Source organism: Paramisgurnus dabryanus, chromosome 9, assembly GCF_030506205.2.
Source record: "Paramisgurnus dabryanus chromosome 9, PD_genome_1.1, whole genome shotgun sequence".
Classification (NCBI taxonomy): domain Eukaryota; kingdom Metazoa; phylum Chordata; class Actinopteri; order Cypriniformes; family Cobitidae; genus Paramisgurnus; species Paramisgurnus dabryanus.
In genome coordinates, this window is record NC_133345.1 from 39135441 (window position 1) to 39160232 (window position 24792).

General features: G+C 38.7%; 1 protein-coding gene across 1 annotated transcript; it reads left to right on the plus strand.

The window, feature by feature from the left end:
• The first annotated feature begins 925 nt into the window (after window positions 1-925).
• On the plus strand, window positions 926-22640 carry prdm10 (PR domain containing 10). The gene is made up of 23 exons (XM_065246587.2): window positions 926-1400; window positions 2757-2887; window positions 6030-6191; window positions 6339-6398; window positions 6565-6669; window positions 6765-6945; window positions 7058-7299; window positions 7419-7619; window positions 10153-10225; window positions 10403-10520; window positions 10599-10716; window positions 10803-11087; window positions 15161-15505; window positions 15606-15761; window positions 15847-16026; window positions 17700-17810; window positions 18052-18252; window positions 18416-18559; window positions 18688-18858; window positions 18979-19110; window positions 19210-19384; window positions 21753-21850; window positions 22025-22640. Exons 2-23 carry the CDS (start codon window positions 2816-2818, stop codon window positions 22211-22213), a joined length of 3519 nt encoding a protein of 1172 aa, XP_065102659.2. The 5' UTR covers window positions 926-1400; window positions 2757-2815; the 3' UTR covers window positions 22214-22640.
• The last annotated feature ends 2152 nt before the right edge of the window (window positions 22641-24792 follow it).

Sequence of the window (24792 nt, forward strand, 5' to 3'; positions counted from 1 at the left end):
AAGATAATCTTTGTTATTTAATGTATTCATTTATGTATACAACTACAGTAGTTGTTAAACCCATATAGATATATTATTTTAAATACATTTCAAAATATACAAAAAATGACCAAAAATATATGTACTGAAATATAAATTTTAAATATGTTTACAAAATTTATTTTTTCCCAATATATATTTGTGGAAAGTTTGTATATTTTGAAATATATTTTAAATAATATTTGAAAAAAAAATTCCATATGGGTTTAACAACAATATATTTTATAGCATCTATATTCACCTTGCGTTGGAAGAAAAAAATATTGTATGCTACAAACCTGTAAACATAATAACAGGTTTGAAAAGATTAAAGTTAAATGTATTTTCAACTGCAAAAATATACTTATTTTATAAACATTATACATTTTATACAAACATTTACATTTTGGCCAGAATTTTTTTTGTTTTTCCATATGGGTTGAAATATGTGTTATTATATGAAAGTTAAAACTAAATAATATTTTCAAATTCAAAAATATACTTTCTACAAAATGTATTTATCATAATTTGAAACATATTTTTGGCCAAAGAAATACTTTTTTTGCCGTATTGGACATTTTACTTTGTTTCTGGATAGACACAAAAAAGTATTTGCTACAAAGTCAATTGCCTAGTGCAGTTTTTAAACTTTATAATGGCATGGACCCCCACATATAATGAACCTTTAGCGAGTGACCCATTTCCTAAAATTGATATCTGCATATTTATATTTTGTAAAAAGAAACATTAAAACTGTGTAAGATGTCCATTAAACAGCCTATTTACTTTATTAAAAACATATGACAGCTTTTGTGACATTTGTTTGGTTTTAATGTGTTCACTTGTTTACCAAGAGCCATAAAAAATATATGGAATTTTTGTCAAATAAACAGAATTACGTGTGAGGGAGATGTCGACGCATGATCCTTTAAAAAAATCTCATTGGTCGGTCTGGAACGTCCTTTTTTCCCTCATTGGGTGCCTTTAAGCACTTCTCTTTTTTGATTGGTTCGAGTATTTGGCGGAAATTTTCCATTGGCATTGACAGGACCGCATTACTGCTTTATAGTAGCACAGTGCCAATTATTTGGAAATGAAAACAACCTAAACACATCAAAATTAAAATATAACACCACTGACGTAATCCAGCACAAGAATGAATAATTTCACAATTATTGAAAATCCAAATGATATATAATGCGCAAATAGTCGCCCCGGGCCTCGCGTCGGTTGCTAGGCAGATTATGTTAATATATGCAAGGCAGCCATCTCTGCAGCTACCATTCTGAGGGAAGACCCACTGCAACCTTTTCGAAAAAATGGTCAAAACTATCGGGAAATCCACACCAGAACCTTAAGCGCGGATTCAGGATCGTCTTCCAGTAAGTGCCACGTAAAATTCACAGCCCGGTTTTGGCTAGACGGTCGATTAGAGCGTAGATATATTTTGTCGAGTGTCTTCGCCGTGCTTTGTTGTTGTCATAGTCCCACCCAAAATGGAGCCGTTTCGTGTCTTCCTTATTTTGCTGCAGAGCGCGCCGGCCGGGCTCAACTATGAGCGGGGAGCCGGGAGTCTCTGTCCTGCATTTTTACACCTCCGTCAATCTAATACACTTCATTAAAACGGCATTCGTGGGCCGTAACCGGTCATTCAGGCTATCTACTCTCGTTCCATCAATGAGGATGGCCTCCAGTGTGGGTTAATTTGCTACAATACTGGTGCGAAAGGGTTTTAGTGCCGCTGTGGGTTGTGTGGTATAGTCCGACTGGAACTCCCAACCTGCGGGCTTAAAACAGGGGGGAGAGGTTAAAAAATACTCTCAACGGTTTAGTCACGATTGCACCATTTGCAATCTCCTATTTTGTCCCGGGGTTTGAGGAGGCCTGGGGTTTTACGCATTTGCGTCAGTTTTTTTCTCATTCCGCAACTATGGGAGATGTTCTCCCGGGCCGTGTGGCTCCTCTAACGTTACCCCCGTGGAGTGATTAGACTGACCGCTCCTCCAGTACGCGCCTTTATTTGGGATAACGGTGTGCTGTTGGCAATAAATCCCCAATAACGCACTGTAGAGAAGATCAGATGTAATATGCCTCACGACCACACGATACACTATTTCGTGATATTTGTTAATACAGGGGTGTGCCACGTATATACCATGGTACAGTAATATTGTAATCATGACGTAGGATATCTGATGTTGTAATCCACATGGTCATCACTGTACCACAGCACCTTTCATAGTATGGGAAGTTACTCTGTTATTACTTTGCTCTGGTTATATGCTTACCACAGTCACTCACTATAAACTAAATATGAAACCATTTTTAATGACATTTGTAGTAAATATAAATACTCCATAAAGTACTCTCTGTTAGTGTTATTTTGGTAAGATGTTTTTAAAGCATTATTTAGTATTCAGTAAAGGAAGGAAAAGTCATGGCACTTGATTGGTCATATGCTGTCCAAACATTTAACATCGTAATGTCTCATATAAACGCTCATAATCTAATAATAATGAGCATCAAAGTTTGATTTTAAATTGATTGTCAATATTAAATATATCAAGGTTTTATTTTTACAGATTATTAGCTTGGGTTTCACAGACTGGGTCACATATGACTATGTTTATAATGTAGATGTACTTGTACTTATGTAACAATGGAGTAATGTTAATTTCTGGTGTATTTTCTTCATTGCAGATATATCAGTATTTATATAAGTGTGTTTATATCCACAGGTGTGCTGGTAGTTGATGATAGGGGAAGGAGGTGGCCGGGGTCACCTCAGGTCATTGCCATGGATGGAAAACAGGAGACATCAACTGTGTGGAATACAGAATCTAGCAATGACACTAGCAATCCACCTCAGGTACATCCTGACCATGCTCTTTAAATACATTAGATATGTATAAAATAGGGATGCACCGAAATGAAAATTCTTGGCCGAAACCGAAAACCGAAAATGAGGAAACCAAGGCTGAAAAACCGAAACCGAAACACCGAAATAAATTATTATGCCAATTATTAGTACAAATGCATTTATGGCTATCACTGTGTACTAACTTTACTAGGGGTTTGTTACAGATCACAAAACTCACGGTTCAGATCACATTACAGTTTTTGAGGCATGGATCTGATTATTTTTCAGATCAGCAAAAAGGGGGTGGGGGAAATCTAATAACAAATAAAGAAATTACAAACATTTATAAAAAAGAACAAAGCTGCACATTAATAAGGGCTAACATTAGCATTTGGTACAGAAATCAAATTAAATGAGTCATAACACTGTCTTTATTGTATAAATTAAATATTATATTATTATTTTTAGAGCTATTTGTCTCTTTGTTAGACTTCAGTAGGTTATTTGAGGTTACTGTAAGCAGAGACTGGTTTATGACTGTAATCTATACATACACTTAAGACATAAACAAATGTTTTTATTAGAAAAAGAATACTTTGGAGATAATTTTGTTTATATGTGCCCTGTCAATAACAGAAAGATTTTACGTTCGCTTGTTTGCGTCTCACTCGTGTGTGCACTATTGAGAGCACTTAAACGCGCGCGCGCACACAGAGAACGAAGGCGAATCCCAAACAGCGCAGCATAAAAACGTTACGTTGTTTTTCATTGCTTTATTCGGCACATGTATGTTAATGGACTATACAGTATGAGACACATTTGCGCGACTCTCTCTAAAGTTTACACATCAAGAGTTCTGATCTTTGAAGAGCGTACTCACTGTGATGATCACGTCTGGACCGGACACAACCGCATGTGCCTCTGTGTGTACTTTAGCGCCTTTTTGCGGTTAAATACATCCACGCCGCATACATGTTGCTTCAGACAAGCACGTGCAGGTCGCGGTTTCTGTTTGCGTCATCACAACATTTCGGCCGTATTGTTTCGGTGATAAAAGTCTTTCGGCCGAAAGCCGAAAATGCTATTTTGGGCTATTTTCGGCCGAAAATTTTCGGTGGCCGAATATTCGGTGCATCCCTAGTATAAAATATAGACCCTTTTACTGATTGTACACAATAATGACGTGGCAACGTATGCGCACGCAGTTTGGCAACGGAAGTATGGCAAGAATCAGCAGTGAAGCAACACAGACAGAGAAAGTTATTTTAAAAAGCTGACTTATTAACTTTTTCAACACAGCTACCAGATCCGTGTACTATAGTGGAGTGGATAGAAGACGTTAGCAGATGGCCAAATATAAAGTGGCCAGATACATATATACGTATCATATATATGTATGTTAGTGCAACCAAACACAACAACCAGACATTTTGATGGGAAACCTTTTAATAAACTTTCTGAGTTGCTAACACGTGAGAACCAATGGGGAATAACACCACTTCTGTTGCCGAAATGCGCGCGCAGGTAGGGCTGTCGTGCTAGCTCACTAGCGCGCTATGCAGTTTTACCGCTTTCATTTTCTAAAGTAAAATTATTATTTAAATCCAGAACAACGAGGTGCACCGATGTAGAAGCAGGTAGGCTACATGTCTTTTCCCTTATGAGAAAAAGATTATAAATAATAAATTGAAGAACAATTTCCTTAACAAGAAGTTTTTTTAGTGCAGATTTACAGAGCATCGTCAAATACAGAACACAGCAGTGTCTTAAAAAAAAATTAAAATTAGACCGTACCTGTAAATGTACAAAACGAATTCAATACAGAAGGCAATGAATATTTATTTATGACATTTTCAATAGTATATTAGTAGATAAATTAACGTGTATGAAAACGAATAAATCACTTGGGTAAATTCATCTGGATAGATCATTTTTAGTCAGACTGATTTGTCATAAATTCAGATCAAGCTTAAATGCTATCTATAACAACTTACATTATATCCCGAGTGTTACTTGGTCAAAAATATGTCGAAATGTAGCCTATGCGAGTAAAAAATTACAGAACAAAAATGTTTAGCTCACGCGGACCGAACGAAAAGCTGTTAATTAAGCGGACACTCTGTAGGACGTGCTTAAACAGTCGAGTCGGCAAATAATCATCAATGTTTATAATGTTTCACGCAGATACTGGTGATAAAAAACCTTCATATCTAAATGTCCAGGTAATAGTCAAGTGTTCAGTCAGTTAATTATAAAGCCACCGGCGTTAATGGCTGCAGATTCCTCATCCACGGAGCGGACGCTATAGATACACAAAGAAAAAAACTAAAGGTTTAAAGTGGTTTTTTAGGATTTTTTTATTTTAATGCCTTCCGGAAAATGTTCTTTAACCTCCTAAGACCCGAGCTTTGGTTTGTCTTTTTTTCAGATTTCTATCAGCTATTTTGGGTAGAAATATTTTCTTAGAACATGAAGCAGTTTGTGTACAACAGGTTCCAGTTACACAGAATCAATTATTATGGTGCAAACAACAAAAAAAAATGTGGACATTCAGGTCTTAGGATGTTAAAGATATAAACATACAATATATCCAATGAAAGAACAGACTCTCTGCTTTCAAAAGGTGTGTTCGACTTTATGCCTCGCCGCAAGAACTGACAGTCAAAGTACCGCGAGATAAGACTTATCCATTTGATTTCTCGAATCGCTCTCGAGTTACTTTAATGTAATCTGCCTGCCAGTTCTTGCAGCGCCGCATGAAGTCGAACACACATATACATACCGGTGCGTATTTAAAGAACGTTCATGTGACTTTTACACATGTCAGGTGACCTGTTAATGTGAAAAAAAATTTCCACTGCAGTTTTAAGATGTATATCTTTTTCGACCATTCTTAAAAAAACCACTTCACCCAAGTGTTAAAACATTTTTGCAATATATGGAAGTTTATGCAAAATTGCCGTGTTTCCATTGGGTTTATTTTCTATACGCTATTTCAATTAGCATAGTTTGAAGGTTATTGAAAAAGCAGCTAGTATGTTTTCCTAAGATCGAACCCACAACCTTTGCGCTGCTACTGCAGTGCTCTACTACTGAGTTACAGAAACACAATGTCACAAAACTAATGAAGTATGTTGTGATGGGTGTGTAGGTGCATTTTGAGGCTGGTGCAGTTGCCCAAATTGTATACAGCGGGGAGCAGTCTGACCGGACTCAGCAGCAGGTCGTATACACTGCTGATGGAAACTCGTACACATCCGTCGAGTCAGCCGAACACACGCTGGTGTACATTCACCCCGCCGATGGAACTCAGGTGCGTAAAAATGGCCAATAAAGACCTAGACTGCATGCTGAAGCCAGGCTTTTCTTTATTATTATAATGTTTTCGATGACAAGTGATAGATCAGTACAAAGATTTCATTGATAAATAAATGCATTGCTTTTTGTTGGTCCTGTTTAGACTGTGTTCACAGATCAGCCCCAGGTGGCCTACATTCAGCAAGATGGCACAACACAGCAGGTAATTGCACAGAAATAACCATAGTATTTTAATTTGTTTTTTTTGAAAAACATGGCCTTAAACATGATACCATGGTGTTCCTTAAAATACATTGGACCTTCCTGCTACCTGAAAATTTTTATTTTTCAGCATGAATACCATTTGACATCATTTTCTGCTTTACCAGGTGACTGTGTTGCTACCGAGTGGTCAGAACATGAACACGGCAAATCTGCACGTGTTAAGTAACGTAGCTGACGGCCCACAGGCGATCTTGGAACCTGTAACACAGGTGACACTCTGTACCATAGTGCACATGCCCACCACTTATAGCATAAAAAGGACTTATATTTGACATATAATTTTTTTTTTCCGGTTTTAAAATAGAGCCAACTTGCTGTGACTAATGCAGCTCTTCCGAGCATAGCGGAGGTGTCGTCCAGTCCCCTGGGTGCCACAGATTCCACTGTGGATTCAGAAGATGAGGAAGATGAGAACGACAGTGAAGACTCTGAAATGGACGATTGGGAACCCAGGACACTTCAGCCCTTCAACCCACAGAACCTCTGTCAGTAGATACTTAAAAATGTAGTCACAGGAAATCAGTTGTACTTCCCAAGTTCATATGTTTTATTTGCAGTATGCTTAGCTAAGCACACCGGTGTTGTTTCCATTCGCAGGGTGTGAAGATTGCAACAACGCTAATGCTGCTACATGTTTAAAACACGGTCCTCTTCATCCTATTCTCAACCGGCCTGTGATGTCCAAGGCCCGAGCCAGTCTTCCTCTCATCCTGTATATTGACCGCTTCCTGGGTGGAGTGTTTACCAAGAGACGGATCCCCAAACGCACACAGTTCGGACCTGTAGAGGGGCCGGTGGTGCGACAAAACCAGCTACAGGACACATATATGCATCTTAAAGTAAGAACAAGAAAAAACATTTTCTAGCATGCTATTTTAAAGTTATTAAAAGTATCATTTGGATCTTTGCATGGGTGCGATAATGCAATCAGCTGTGTCTTATCATTCCCTCTGTGCAGCTGTACATGTTAAACCCTGAGAAAGAGAGTGAGAGAGCAGATGACATCTGGTTCGATCTGTCCAATGAGGAGCAGTGTAACTGGATGATGTTTGTCCGTCCTGCCCAGAACCATCTGGAGCAGAACCTGGTCGCCTATCAGTACGGCTCTGACATTTTTTACGCCAGCATTAAGAACATTCAACCCAAACAGGAGCTTAAGGTGGGCAGTATAAAGGCATTTTTACACACACACACACACATTTTAGGGATGCACAAATATATTGGCCCATAATCGGTATTGACAGATAAAATCTTTTCATACTGTGTAATTATTTTTGAATTGTGTGACAATGACAATATAATTGCAGTTTGTACACCCTGCACTTGTATAATGACATAGTTATTCGAAAGGAGTTAAAAGGAAAAGTGAAAGATATAAAGATGTAAATATATGAATGAGGCCTGAAACCTATAGGAGAATATCGGAATCCATGCATTTTTTTTCTTGCTTACACGTCCGTGGGTCATATCCAGGCTCAAATGTTTTCAGCGAAATTTGCAGATTTAAGGCCCGTCATTGACAAGCACACATACCCTGCGCTTGAGCGTGTTTGTGATCAGTAATCATCATTGACAACAAGCATGCATACATAGCCTGTCCCGTGCGTTTGCTGTGATCGTTTTAATGATAAAGAGCATGAACCATTTGATATTTAATAGGGCTGCACGATTTGGGTAATTTTTCCCATTGTGGTTATTGATGCTAAAATTGCGATGTGCGTTTGCGATTATACTAAATGGTATCATGAGTCAACTTGATGGGTTTTAAGAAAAATCCACACACAGTTTAGCTAAAATTTGTATTTGTAAAACTAGAAATGTTTTCGTATTGCCACGTGATGTAGCAACTGCTCAGTGTCAGTAATCCTAAATCCAAAATACCGCCATACAACAGACATAGAGTTTTTTTTAGCTACCAGATCACTGTCAACCTCCTCTGCATCCATCTTCGCTCTGGTATAAGTGACGACGCACCCCACACATGTGCATGCCACACGTGCACTGCTTTTTTTGTTCATTTTTCTTTCTTTTTTTAAACAGCAAGGAAAATCATCAAACTGTTATCAGAAAGTTTGTGTTAACAAGTCCACACATTTATTTATTAAATATAATTGCAACATTTTGCTGTCATATAATTGCACAGGCTGACATCGCGATTGCGATTGCGATGCGATTAATTGTGCAGCACTAATATTTAAGATGTAATAAAACTTCTCACTTGACTCTGTCATCTGAATATATAACACTATAAACAATAATATGTCATTTAATATACAAACTATAAAGTAATTATTTTATATGCAGTTTTGTAATATTTACAGCTTAAATTCTCTAATATCTTTTTGAACTATTTAAAATATTCCAAAATGATTTTTTCCCAAACAATTTCCACAGAAAAAGCAATAAAGGCCTGTAGATTCCGTCTGGCCCTGGTCATATCCGATCTGTGCCACATGATGAAAATAATCAAAATTGAGTCACTTTCATTTTTAAAAACATGATGCTAATATTTTAAAGGGGCCATGTCACAAGACTTTTTTTGTCAAGTTGTCAAATAAATCTTTTGTGTCCCCAGAGCACATATGTGAATTTATAGCTTAAAATACCATATAAATAATCTATAATAGTATGTTAAAATTGCAACTCTGTAGGTGTGAGCAAACATGTGGCATTTTGGATGTGTCCTTTAAAATGCAAATGAGCTGATGAAATGCAAACACTGATCACAATGATGGTGGTTTGTTGAAATTGAAACTCAGTTGTGCTGTGAATGATTTTTTTTCTCTTTCTCTCTGCACTAAATGGCAGTGTTGTGGTTGGAAAGTGCAGATTAAGGGGGGGTATTATTATAATAAGAGCTCCTTATGACATCATAAGGAGAGCCAAATTTCAACGACCTATTTTTTCATGTGCTTGTGGAGAATGGTTTACCAAAACTAATGTACTGGGTTGATCTTTTTCATATTTTCTAGGTTGATAGAAGCACTGGGGACCCAATTATAGCACTTAAGCATGGAAAAAGGCAGATTTTCATGCCACGGCCCCTTTAACATTTATTTTAAGAACAATTCGAAAGTGAATATTTGATGGAATAACCCTGATTTTTAATCACATCTTTCACATGTCCTTTCATGCTCTCAGTCTTGTGCATTGCTGTTGTGTTGGGGTGACTTTGTCACTCCTGAGGTTTGCTGTCGGAAGTCAACAAACACTGCACTGATATGATAACAAGAGGAAATGTTGATAAAAGACCAAACTGGAGTGGTCTCTTAATTTTTCCAGCGGTTTTATTAAAAATGATTTCTACTTGTACACATGAAGTATAAAATGCGTCTTTATTTGATCCATAAGCCAAACTGACGCCTGTGTGTGTTTAAAACTAGTGGTGAGGATTTAGCTTCCTTTCATGGTTTCAGTAGAGCACTGTGGACAGCTATTGTAGATGCCGCCAGTGTGTTCGACTTTTAAATATGGCCCACGCGTATGTGCTGGTTGCGACTCCCTTAATATAGTGTTACTGCATCTGAATAAACATACGTTCGATCTGACGTAACATAATATTGGGCTTTTGGATCATGCATGTTGAATAAGCGCTTTTAATCCATAAGAAAAATCTGATGTGAAGTGGGAATACCAGTTGAGAATTACTGATTTAAATCAAACATTCAAACAGTTGTGATCTTTTGTTCTAGGTGTGGTACGCTGCATCATATGCTGAGTTTGTCAACCAAAAGGTTCATGATGTTACAGAAGAGGAGAGGAAAGGTGAATTGTAACTGCCATCTCTTATCAATAATATTAAACTCTGTTGCATTAATGATTATTTGACATAGCTTTTAGATATAACAAACTGTGTACAAATATTTAGTAAAACCACAAAATGTTTATAATGTGCCTCTGTTGCATTTCCTCACTAAACCACACAATCTCTTTCTGTGTCAGTGTTACGAGAGCAGGAGAAGAACTGGCCATGTTATGAATGTAACAAACGGTTCATGAGCTCAGAGCAGCTACAGCAGCACTTAAACATGCACGACGATAAGCTGGATCTCATCCAAAGGTCACACATCTTCAGTAATGCTTATAAACATAGGGATTGTATTTTAGTAAACTAATAATAGTATTTTTTTGCTTCCAGGCCAAAGGGGCGTGGACGTGGACGAGGAAGAAAACGTTTTGGTGCTGCGAGCCGACCAGGACGCCGCACAAAATTTATCTGCCCACAGATTCCTGTTGAGAGTGCTGACAAAACACAGGTAGACCAAAATCTTTTGGCTGTGACCCCTTGTGGGTTAAAATCAGGCTAACCCAGCTGTATTCGTTTGTCCTGTCCCTGCTGTAGGAGCTGTTGGCGTCTGTAGATAAAATACCGTATGAGGAGAGAATGGATGGAGCTCTTAATGGGCTAAAGGTGGTAGAGATGACTGCCGACCCTGTGGAGGCGGAGACAGCGGACGAGCTTGATGCTCCAGCAGCCAATACTGAGGCTTTAGAAGATGAACCAGATCCAGGCACCCCGCCTCCACCCTCAGAGGTCCCAGGGTCACCGAAAGAGGATCAGCCCCAAACAGTCCCTGTAGACCCCCACCTGACTCCCCAGGACATGAGGCGAGCGAGGAGGATTAGGGTAAGTGTTACCACTGTCCTGAACCCCCATATCTCTGCCATGTGGTGTGTATAGTGAACTAAATTTTAATGGTGGTTTGTGGGGGGGTGTTTCTCTCTTTCGTTGCGTGCTGCACGTTAAGGTGGACTTGCAGGTAGGTCTAATGCGGGCCAAGTGGAGTCATTCAATACACTAAGAGCCTATGACTCCCTACATCCCCATTACATCTGTCTGTATCAGTTCACTTCTGTATGCTCGGATCTCCATCAACCAACAGGGTTAAAAAAAACTCTCAAAAGTGAAAATTTGGTCACCATTTATTCACTCTCATACGGCTTTCTCTCTTCTGTGAAAGAACTCGCCCTATTCGTTTACATATTGTTTTTGAGATGAGCAAGAACAAATTTTGTTCAGGGTTCCCGCGGGGTCTTAAAAAGTCTAAAATACAGAATGTTAAATTTAAGGGCTTAAAAAGTCTTAAAAACGCCCATATTTTTATCATAGGTCTTAAATTTTTTTACCCAAGTCTTAAATTTCTTACCTCCGTTCATTCCCGAAAAGCGTTGTCCGCAGAAAATAAAATAGTTATTTAAAACGCTGAAGAACTAATCAGTGGCGGAGGCAGAAAGATGGGTTGGTCTCTAAAAAAGAAACCGGCGTCGGCACTTTGTCATAATCCACGCAAATCGTGCCATTAGCTATATTACAGGTATTGTTGTCTGACTGTATTCTGTGGGCTGGGCAAGAAACAAACCTTAAAGGAATATTCCATTTTCTTAAAAGAAAAATCCAGATAATTTACTCACCACAATGTCATCCAACATGTTGATGTCTTTCTTTGTTCAGTCGAGATGAAATTATGTTTTTTGAGGAAAACATTGCAGGATTTTTCTCATTTTAATGGACTTTAATAGACACCAGTAGACAACAATTAACACTTAATTCAACACTTAGCATTTTTTTTCAACGGAGTTTCAAAGGACTAAAAACGATCCCAAACGAGGCAAAAGGGTCTTATCTAGCAAAACGATTGTCATTTTTGACAAGAAAAATAACAAATATACCCCTTTAAAGCACAACTTTTCCTTTAGGTCCGGTCCAGCGCGACCTAACGTAAATGCGTCGTGACGTAGGGAGGTCACGTGTTACATATATAAAACGCACATTTGCGGACCATTGTAAACAATAAACTGACACAAAGACATTAATTAGTATCATTCCACATACAACAACGTAGGAACGCTCCTCTTTCAACACACTTGTAAACACTGGGGCGTAGTTTCGCGTTCGTCCTCTGTGACCTCTTGACGTGATGACGTATTGCGTCGGGTCACGCTAGCGCATGACGACCGGATTTAAACGAGAAGTTGTGCTTTTAAAGTGGATATTTGTTATTTTTATTGTCAAAAATGAAAATCGTTTTGCTAGATAAGACCCTTATGCCTCGTTTGGGATCGTTTAGAGTCCTTTGAAACTCCGTTGAAAAATCTGTTAAGTGTTGAGTTAAGTGTTAAGTGGTGGTGTCCATTAAAGTCCATTAAAATGAGAAAAATCCTGCAATGTTTTCCTCAAAAAACATTATTTCTTCTCGACTGAACAAAGAAAGACATCACCATTTTGGATGACATGGTGGTGAGTAAATTATCTGGATTTTTCTTTTAAGAAAATGGAATATTCCTTTAAACTTAGTTTTGTGTAAGCAAAAATCTTTTCTAGGTTAATTTAACCAACTAGCCCGTGGCTTATCTGAGTATTAGCCAGGTTCTGAAACATAGAGGACCCAGAATCGGAAACAACGGAAACAACAGCGAGTCAACTTTAGTGTTACACAGTTTTCACTTTGGAGGATTTTCTTTACCTCACTGCTCAAAGCGCTTTTACTCCTTTGACTTAAATATTGCTCTCTGCTGCAATGCACTCGAACCTAACGCGCTTCCCCTTCAGCTCTCAACAAATAGCAGCGATTGGCGGACTGAAAGCAAGAAAGTACCGTAATAAACCATATATTGCCAAAAAGCGCAATTGTCTTCTTTTAGGAACAATTCAAACTTTTCATAGCGCAAATGCTTCAGGAGTTACGGTTAAATGAATAGCGGTAGAATAGCGTTTCTTAATCTGAAGGCTTTATCCTCGGGAGGTCGAATAGGAAGGCTGCTGCATACATTATCAAGCCTGGTTTATTAGTTAAAGGGTAACTAAACCCCTGGTCAGAGCCTGACTCCACCCACTGGCAATATTTGAAAATGCAAGAAAAGTGGGCAGATCTCAACGAAGATAGAGGGGACGAACTAAGCTCGTATCAAGTGTGTGGTGAGATTGTAACAAGGGCGTGGTGAGCTTGAACCTGCTTACGTCACGAGTCATTTTTTGGACCCAACATCCAATGGGAAAATTCAACTGCAGTAGCCACTGTTCAACCTGAAGAGGGCAGCACTCAGACGTTTTTACACCATATATTGTAGTATTGAAACACTTTATATCCAAATGTCAAAAAAATTACTAAAATCAATGAACAGCACTAATAAAGCATCATTCTTACAGATCATTAACTAAAAAAAGTTGGTTTAGGGTTTAGTTTCTCTTTAAGTTAACTGAGCATTGCATTCGCAAGTCATAATAAGCTTATTACAACAATTTATGATTAACTAAAAAATAGTAATCAATATTTTAAAGTTAAATTTAATGTTAATATTCTGTAATAAGACCTAGAAATGCGACCTCTGGCTATAGCCTTCGGATTGAAAAACGGTCATCGTGGATAACGTTAGCAACACATAATAAACCACGAACAGCCTTTTAATGGTCAATTTCGTTTTCTTAATGCAGATAAACATGCAGAAACATTATGGGGTGGTTTCCTGGACAGAGATTAGCTTAAGCCAGGACTAAGCCTTAGTTTAAGTGATCTCTTATTAGTGAATTTTATTTGTCAAAAAACATTGTTGATAGAATTTTATAAAAAATACTACTTGCACATATTAGTGTGATGTATAAATATTGTAAATCAATGCATTTCTTGACTATTAATTAAGAAAAATTACAGCTCTTTGCCTCTAACTTAATGTATTTCAATGGCTCACTATGAGCTCCCAGGAACTAACTGAAGTCTCCATGAATCACGTAACGGCTGAGCTTTTTGGACTTCCATTGTCAGTCTCTTCCTAAAGGGCTATGGATAGAATTTGTCGGCGCAAACACTCGTGGTCTAATAGGGTTAAGCATAATGTATTTCTGTGTATTTTGAGTATTTGTTTTAATAGTGTGTTTATTTTATATTTTTCTATAACTGAATCAATAAAAATAGAATGTCTTGAGAATTTCTGAGATCATTCGAATGCTTCTAGTAATGTGTCGTGTTGGTCTTAAATTTTACTCATAATGGTCTTAAAAGGTCTTAAAAAGGTCTTAAAATTTAACTTGCTGAAACCTGCAAGAACCCTGTTTGTTTAATGCACCATATTTTTTAAATTTTAAAAATGAAGACCTACATTTCTATCGGATCCACATACAAACTAAGGGTTTACTGATATATATTCTCATTATATTTGTAGATTTGTTTTTGGCACATATACATTTTATCAATTAACTATTGGTTGATTCTGATTTTGGTTGATACAGATTTTTGTCACTTCTTATTAAAGGTTTTCAAAAAATTCTGCATCCCCCTTGTGAATGGTGCATCCCTTTGCAGTCCCCCCAAAAAAGTTCATGGCATAAAACAATCTCAGACTTAGAATAAGAATAAAAAACATACTTTCAAGTTAATCATTTATTATGTCACTTTAAAGGATTGCGTAAATTTAAATGGAATTGTCGTATGGACAAGAGCTATGTAAACTTTTCCTCTTTTTGGTTCACAGAAGAAAGAAAGTCATCAGTTCCAGCAGAAACAATAATTCTGTTTGTATTCGGCATGCAAACACATTCGATTGTCTTAGCCTGCACCATCTAACATACAGGCCCACACAAACGCATTGTGATAGTTTCTGAAAGTCACAGTAATCTGGTGTCATATGAGGTGATACCTCAAAATGCCCACCCAGTCATCATCTTTTCTAAAATGTGTCCTTTATCCTCTCTCTTCCCTTTCCCAGAATGCCGCTCTCCAGCATCTTTTTATTCGTAAGTCCTTTCGACCGTTTAAATGTCTCCAGTGCGGGAAAGCATTCCGGGATAAAGACAAGCTGGATCAGCACATGCGGTATCACGGACGGGACGGCTGCCGTAACGTGTGCCATCAGTGCGGTAAGGTTTTCCTGACAAGTGCCGCGCTCGAGGATCACCTGCAGCTCCACTCGGATCAGCGCACGTACTCCTGTTTGTTTTGTGCCGAGTCCTACGACAGGCTGGACCTGCTCAAAGTGCACGTGAACGTTCATCTGGTCAACGGCTGCTTCTCCTGTCCCTCCTGCAAGAAATCCTTTTCGGACTTCATACAGGTGCGGTATGCAACTCAAAACTTGACCTGATATTTTTTTATTGTGCGATTGATTGATTTGATGATACGTGATTGGTCAATTTCAAATCTTTGTTGTGCAGGTAAAGAAACACGTGAGAAGTTTCCACTCGGAGAAGATCTTTCAGTGTACAGATTGTGATAAGGCTTTCTGCAGACCTGATAAACTACGACTCCACATGCTCCGCCACTCCGACCGCAAAGATTTCCTCTGCTCTACCTGTGGCAAGCAGTTTAAGGTAACTCATTTAATATATCCTGTGCATTCACAGATAAAAACTGTCCTTTGTTTAATTTGGTTGTGTCATACTTTCTGTCGGACAGAGGAAGGATAAACTGCGGGAGCACATGCAGAGGATGCACAACCCGGAGCGAGAGGCCAAGAAGGCGGATCGAAACCACCGCACCAAAGCTCTGAAACAGAAGGAACCCACCACTGACTTTGAAAGCTTCATGTTCAAGTGCAGACTCTGCATGATGGGCTTCAGAAGACGAGGGATGCTGGTATTGACTCTTAAACTCAGTTTACCACTAGCCATTCCTTAGACCTCCAGTGTTCCTAAAAATAGCCCCCTTTTTTTCAGCTAAGTACTTTAGATGCTATGAAACTTCTGCTTTGTTTATCAGTCGTTAAACGATAGCCCACTGTGATTGGACGGCCAACTGAAAAGTGACTTGACGATCTAAGCGTTTCACCCAAATCTGATTATTTTAACTGCGGGTGCTCAGCGTGGAAAAAAACGGCAAGTGCGACACTTCCATTAAAAACAATTGAAAACATTTGCTGGCCGCTGGTGTAAACACCTTGTTGTACACGCCCCCTTAAGCGGCTTTCACATAGGAAGCGGTGTGCGCTGCGCTTGCCGTTTGTTCTCTGCTGGCCAGACCCGTGTATAAGCTCTTCGTCCATTATGTTTGGACGCCCCGTTTTAATTGGCCGCGCAAGTAATCGTCACAGAGCGCAGCACAAAAGTAAAACTATTTTGAACTTTGACCGCGGCGTGAGTGCAAGCTGCGCTCGCTGCGCCCGCGCTTTGCTCGACGCAACAACAAACCGCCCTTGCGCGGCACAAGCCATTGAAAAGAATGGGTTTCATAGCGCAGCGCGCACAGCTTCCTATGTAAAGCTGCATTAGCCTTTGGATTATTTGAGGGAACATGCATTTTAAGTGGTGTCTGAAATGTCATAGTGGAGATTATTAAGTTGAGTGCAAGGCCAAAATACATCACAAAATGTAAAACTCGACAAGCAGCCGCTAAGAATTTATTGCCCGTGTCTCAATCCGAAGCCTGCAGCCTCCGGAGGTCACATTTGTTGGCTGCACACGTCTTATTTTAGAATGTTAACAATAATAAAGTTGACTATTATTCTTCGTTAATCGTAATTTTTTGTAATATGTAATGTTTAGTTAACTTTAACCACTCTTCATGACGTATTCAGCCTGCATATGCGACCTCTGGAGGCTGTAGCCTTTAGTTTGAGAATCACCCATCGTGTGAGACACGCCATACGATTTCCTGCACACAAGATGGCGGCCGCTGTGTGTCTGCGCAGTCAGTCACCAAATTCACTTTCATTCAAGTGGACTACACTTATAATGTAGGAAACATTTTAGGGGACACTGTTTTTTTTTGACATCATAGGCCACCTGTAGCTCCTGTGCATGTTTTAACTCTTTCGCCGCCATTGACGAGATAACTGGTCAATTAAGAGAAAACGCTTCCCTGCCAATGACGAGAATTTCCGGCTTTCTGCACTTCCGCAACTTATACAACCTAGAAGTAGGGCCTCACATGAAAGAGAAAGAACTCTGTGTATGTTTTAAAGATTGCTCTGCATCTGATCTCTATCAAAAGTCTTTCACAAAAAGGGAATTATCTCAGCTTTTTGCTTAAAATTGGGTGTTTTTGAAGAAATCTACCCATATTTGATATGAGTTGATAAAAAGAGAACCAATGAAGGTAGGATGAAACTTTTTTTGTTTGTTTAAAAGCAGAGGGTTTTTTCTTTAATTTGATATATTGTTTGGTTATATATTTAAAGAAGAACATTTTCTGAAGGCATTAAACTTTTGTGAAAATCATGAAAAATGCTGGCGCTGGGTGGCAACTTTTTTTTTTAAACGCTGGGGGGGAAAGAGTTAATGATGTGTATGATTGTGATTGTGTGCGTCCAGGTGAATCACCTGTCTAAACGACATCCTGAGATGCGATTGGAGGAGGTGCCTGAGCTGACCCTGCCCATTATTAAACCCAACAGAGATTATTTCTGCCAGTACTGTGACAAGGTAACGTCTGATAAGAGGCTGTACCCATTCAACAGTATTGCATGTTTTGCTGAGTGCACACATACATTTCATTTTGGTTGAGATTTCACTCCCCTGTGCTCTAGAGATGATTATCTTAAAACCTTTGGCAACCCAATATACAGCTTATCCATGTCTGCATACTGCTGACTTCATAGCCGAGTAAGCAAACGTATACAACTGTATGTACATGTACCCCTGTTTACCTTCTTAACCCTTCCAGGTGTATAAAAGTGCCAGTAAGAGAAAAGCACACATCTTGAAGAACCACCCCGGGGCAGAGTTGCCCCCTAGCATTCGAAAGCTGCGTCCTGCCCTGCCAGGAGAGCCTGACCCCATGTTGAGCACACACACCCAGCTGACGGGCACCATCGCCACCGCGCCCGTGTGCTGCCCACACTGTGCCAAGCAATACAGCAGTAAGGTACAAAGTCACCACTGAGACGCACATACAGTAGTGTTTGTGTATGTAATTCATTAGAAAGGCCACTAGGCTGTCCGAGTGCATATTGTTTGTATGCATTTTAGGAATTTGAGTGCAGGTCAGTTTAAAAAGTGGTTGCTTGTTTATCTGCGTGTTTGTTTAGACGAAGATGGTCCAGCACATTCGTAAGAAACATCCAGAGTATCAATATAACAGCGGCAGCATCATCCCGGCGCCTTTGGCTACTGTCATCAGCAGCACACCGGCAGTCATAACAACAGATGGGAGCACTGCAGAGACCGTGGTGGTAATGAACCATACACAAATTAAATTATATACTGCAATGCCAAATTGACATGTGAATATTCAGTCTTAACCACGGGGCTTGGTTGAGAATTGGTCTCAGCCAATCATAATAAAACATGTTTTCTGTAGACGACGGACCTCCTGACGCAGGCCATGACGGAGCTGTCCCAGACCCTGACTACAGACTACCGCACAGCGCAGGGGGATTTCCAGAGGATCCAGTATATTCCAGTATCTCAAGCAGGAGGAGGTTTAGCACAGCCACAGCACATACAGCTGCAGGTTGTGCAGGTGGCCCCGGTAAAACATTTCAGTCACAAATATTTCTTACTTTTCTGTTCCAGTCCCTTTCCTTTTCTTATTCTTACCAAACCACATCAGACCTGACCTCACTGTCTCATAATTTCTCTATGTGTCCAGGCGTCCTCTCCTCACTCTCAGCACTCTACGGTTGATGTGAGTCAGTTACATGATCCACACAGTTACAGTCAGCACTCTATTCAGGTTCAACACATACAGGTGACTGAACCCACAGGGACGGCTAATGCACAGGTGAGCACAGAAATCATCATTATTTTAAATGATGTTTACTTTTTAAAGGTTACTCATTGGAAACCCCTAGTTGATTTTGACCCCCCATCTTCTTATCAGGTGACAGGTCAACCTCTAAGTCCCTCCTCCCAGCAAACTGCTCAGGAGCTTAGTAGCACCCAGCTGACTCCTGTGACCATGGCCCAGGGCCAGACTCTACAAACATCTACCAATCAAACACCAGGATCCACACAACATGCCTACCTACCCAGCAACTGGAACTACAGAAGTTACCGTAAGCGCCTTTAGCTTAAATTATCTGCTATATGTGACCCTGGACCACGAAACCACCCATAAGGGTCAGTTGTTTGAAATTGAGATGTATACATCATGAATAAGCTTTTTATTTATGTATGGTTTGTTAGGATAGGGCAATATTTGGCTGAGATACTATTATAAACTATTTGAACATCTGAAAGCTGAGGGTGCAAAAAAATCTTGAACAACTTGTGAACCAAATGAAACAACTTTCATTAAACATGATCATTACTTAATATCCTAATAATTTTTGGCCTAAAAAATGAATTGATAATGTTGACCCATACACGGTGTTTTTAGCTTTTGCTACAAATATACCTTGCGACTTATGGCTGTTTTTGTTGTCCACAAAGCAGTGGGTCTCATTCACTAAGCATGCGTATGCACAAATTTGTGCTTGAGATGTGCGTACGGATGTTTACACAAACAAATTGTGATTCAACTAAAACTTTCGTATCAAAATGTCTTCTAAATGTAGGCAAAAATTCAAGAAAACCTAAAACCACTCGTACACAATAATCATGTACGCTATAATCAAATACTAAGCTATGATTATAATGTTTATAATAATGTTGATATATAAAAGTTATATGATTATATTTGATATTATAATATTTTCTGTATTATATATTATTATACATTATCTATATCATAATTGTATACATTATATTATATATTATTATAGCCTACTTATTTTTTCTACACATATAAAAAAGATGCACATAATGACAAATCTTTAAGCTTTACTTCCTCGCTTATTAAATCTCTATATGAAAGCATCTGCGTAATGCCTAATGTAAGCATCATGTAAATGTAATGAGAAGTCCAAATTTCAATCACTTGATCTCCTGTCTGTTTTATTTTAGATACAGATGCGTGTCTCTGTCATATTAATGTTAATGCATTCAATACTTCTTTAACTTTTTCCCCGCCAATGACGAGATTTTCGGTCTTTCCGCAATACCGCTACTATATCTACCAGGTGGCGCCCTTCAGCAACTTTTTAAACCCGGAAGTATTGCTCTATGGCAAGCTGCTGCATGTCCGTGTCTGTTTTAAAGATCGCTCTGAATGGGATCTCTATGAAAAGTCCGTCACAAAAATGGAATTATCTCTGCTTTTTGCTCAAAATATGGTGTTTTTGCAAAAACCTACCCATATTCAAAAGCTGATTGCAAAAGAACCACTAAAGGTAGGATGAAACTGGGTTTTTTGTTTGAAAGAGGGTCTGTTCTTTCATTTGGTATATTGTATGTTTATATATTCAAAAAAGAAAATTTTCTGGAAGGCATTAAACTTTGGTGAAAATCATGAAAAATGCTGGCGCTGGCTGGCAACTTTTTTTAAAAACACTGGCGGTGAAAGAGTTAATGTTACTCCGGTTAGCATTGGCTTCCCCCAGCGACAGCAAAACCTCCCAAATAAAAAATGCAAGCAAAACAAAATTTTACTGGTACTAAATATGATCATGGATTTTTTTCAAGCTCGTTTGCTTCTATGACAAACTGCTTTAAAATTTTATGTGGCCTAGCACTGCGCTGCGGAAAACCCTTATTTGGAGCTGGTTTGGGCGTGTTTTATGCAAATTAGCAAAATCGCTGCAAAAGATGCTTTCCAACAGGTTTTATCGTAGTTTTTGGCCAACTCCATTGACTTGTATTAGATGTGCTGTGAGGTACGGTATTACTCCGCACCGGGAATTTTGTTTGTATTCTTGCAATTGGCAAAGGCGGATTATCGCCACCACCTGGGCTGGAGTGTCTATTATTTAAGCTCTAAGCAGAAGAATGTACGGGTGTGAGGCGTTTGGAAAAATAGGTCCACAAGTTTACAACGAATGCTAAAACACCTGTTGGAAAGCATCTTTTGCAGCGATTTTTGTGTGAGCATATCAGTGAACACCCCTGACCAATCGGTGAGTTTCATGTCTTTGTAAACAAAAGTTTAATGCATTTTAGGAAGGATTGTTCCAGTGCACCTATAGACCCATTGTAGAGGTAGGAGGTGATACAATAAACACCCGAAAATTCTCGGGACAGCATCATATGTCCAAATTTCAGTCAAAACCGTTATATTTCATCATAAACAATCAAGGCTTTAAGTGTAAAATACCGAACTTGTCATTTAAATTTGATATTTTTTGTCTAAAAACTAGACTTATTTTCTTAGGTCATTTTGCTCATCAAGAAAAAGCATCTTGATTTCAAGAATTTTTAGATGTTTATACTGAAAACAAGACAAAAATAGTAAGAAAGTAATTTTTTCCAGTCCAGGATCACATATGCATTTAATAGTTGTGAAATGTGATGTTACAGTAACAACATTTATTGTCTTCTGTATCAAAGCATCTGAGATCCAGATGATGACTCTTCCTCATACTCAATATGTGATAGCAGAGGCCAGCACCCCCGTCACTGCTGCCACCAACAGTCAGGTCAAAACGGTGAGTCTCTGAGAGATGTAAATCAGATACTGTTAAAATAAAAATCATTTACAACAACACTACACTAACTAGTGAACAACACTGCATGTTTCATGTTGAAAACTATTGAAGATACCAATTCTGAGTCCTCTGTATGTTACTGTACAATGATGTCATGTATGTTCTACACTGCAGACACATTATGTCATCTCTGAAGGACAGACTGAATTGGATGGTAAACAGGTGAACCCATCCACCTCATCACAGGTTAACCCCGACCCGCTTGAGCAGCCCAACGTCAATCAGCAGACCACCACACAGTACATCATCACAACCACAACCAATGGGACAGGAGCAAGTGAAGTTCATATTACTAAACCCTGAGCGAGATGAGAAACTAACAGATTTCTGATTTTCTTGGGAAATATGGAGTAAATGAACAAATTGTTCAATCATGAATTTTTTTTTTTATGAAATAAAACACTGGAGTGGTCAGCTGTGCTTCTAGATACCCAAACAGGTCCGATCATGTATTTTTTCAGACATCTTTTAATATATGTTAGTCTTCCCTGCTCTTTAAAAGTATGTTTAAGTTATTTTCGTTCACAAAGATAAGACCCTCAGAGCTTTATTATTAATGTTTTCCCACAGGTAAAGAGTCGCCTGCTGTGGGACTTCACTAGATTTTGTTTTAATCTAATTATTGTGAACAACACAATATTACAACACCGTTACAGACCAGAAATACATTGTTGTATCGATCAGTGTTGGTATCTGACCTGATCCTAGTCAGCCCTTGAGTTATAAAGTAGATTAAAACATCTTGAATATTCATGTGATCTCATTTAGAAGGACTTAAGAAATGAAGTGTTAATGATGTGAGAGCAACATTTACAGATGTATTATATGATATAAGAGCTGGTGAACCTACGGTTTATTTAAGGAGTTAAACTACAGCTTTACAATAGAAGAGCATCTTTTCACATTATTCTGTGGATTATCTGTTTGAATGAATATATTTTTTAAAAACACATGAACTTTGTGATGTCTGTGTTTATGAACTTGGGTTTTGCACATTTACCAGTGGGGCACTGCCTCATCTTTATGACCTAAAAAAGGGAAATACACCTAACATTCACTATTTATATAGAGACAAACTTGTACAATGTAAAAAAACTATCTGTACTATTCCAAGTATTATTGTAATTATTGATGGTTTATGTACAGTCATGCACCTCAGTGTCTCTGGGTTGGTTTGCCCCGTTGTCTCTTGTGATGGGAAATAAATGTGCTTTTGTATACATCGTGTTGTCCCTCCCTGTATTTTAGTCCTCAGAGATCGCTCGTCTTTGGTTCTTAAAACCGGCACACTATAATCATGTAAAGGATTAAAGGAAGGCATGCCCTGACCAATCAAAGAGCATTACTGGATGTTTATCATTTTAAACTAATTATATTAAATTTTTGATACAATTACATAGCAAGCAGTTGGATAAAACGTGATGATTAACGTTACCTCTATTTTGTAAGGGATAACGTTATTTATAGGCAGCCGGTTGTTATCGCAGAAATATTGACGCGAAGATGGTAGCACACTGAAGGGGCTACCATCATCAACTGTTATTTCACATAACAACCGGCTGCTTATTTATCCCGCGCTTATTACACAGCGATTTACCTCACAAGTAAGGTAAGGGGCATATTGATTTGAAATATTTTATTAGCTATTTTTTTTACTGAATGCAGACTTTCGAGGAACGCTTATTTTCGGTTTTAAGATAAGACGTTCATGAACACACTATTTGGTTTAATCATCTGTAAATAAAATGTCATAGGCTATTTTATTAAAATACATATTTATATTTAATTTTTGTATAATATTAAACAACAGGCTTGTTCGACTTCATGCGGCGCGCAAGAAACAACAGCCGGATGACGTCAAAGTACCGCGAGAGCGATTCGCGAAATCATACGGAGGAGTCTGCTTTTAAATCGCTCTCGCGGTACTTTGACGTTATCCGGCTGTCGATTCTTACGGCGCCGGATAAAGTCGAACAAGCCTAATTATTTGCAGCATCCGGGTTACCGTGTGTGTTAGTTTTGGCCAATCAGAATCAAGTAACTGTCGCCGCTTATTTCTGCGATGACAACCAGCTGTAGGCTACATTATCTCTTAGTAACTTAATACTTATGCTTAATACATACACACAGAAATACTTTTTATATTGAAATTTGCCTCATTAATGCTTAGGTCTTCGGTATAAGTTACGTGTGAGGAAGGAGATGTCTGGTTCTGAGGAGGTGAGTGCTGGGCTGATGAAGGCCTAACATAAGGAGATGAATGTTTATAAATACAACAGAGTGTATTGAGAAAGGTAGCTGGAAATAAGCATTAAGACCATGCTGCAGAGTAAAGAAGATGGTGGTGAATTATGCAAGAGACAAAAGTTGGCAGCCCCAATCATAGATATACATAAATGTCTTACGGCGGAGTCTCTAACGTCATCTCCGGCGGCCATCTTTTTTATTGCTTTAGTTTAAACAACAGAATGATACAGTATACAACTTTAGAGCCAGGGGAGCAAATTAAACATAAACACACAATAAATAAATAAATAAATAATAAAATAAAATACAAGACCATTACATCAGTCAAAGATTTTAAAGACAGTACATAAATGAACAGTCTTTATAGCTTTTCTATTAGTATTGAATTCTCCAGCGGCCATCTTGTCACAGGCAAGCGGCCGCCAGGTGCGGACGTCGACATCCATTGGCCTGCAAGGTAGACGAGACATCTAGCCTTTATTATGTATATCTCTGGTCCCAATCTCTTTAGGAATCACATTCGTGTCTTGTAGTGCCACCAAGCAACACTAGATGGCAGTAAATCTTCTACAACAGCTAACAGTGCTGTCATTGAGCATGACAATGCAAACATATAAAACAAACATGCATGTTAC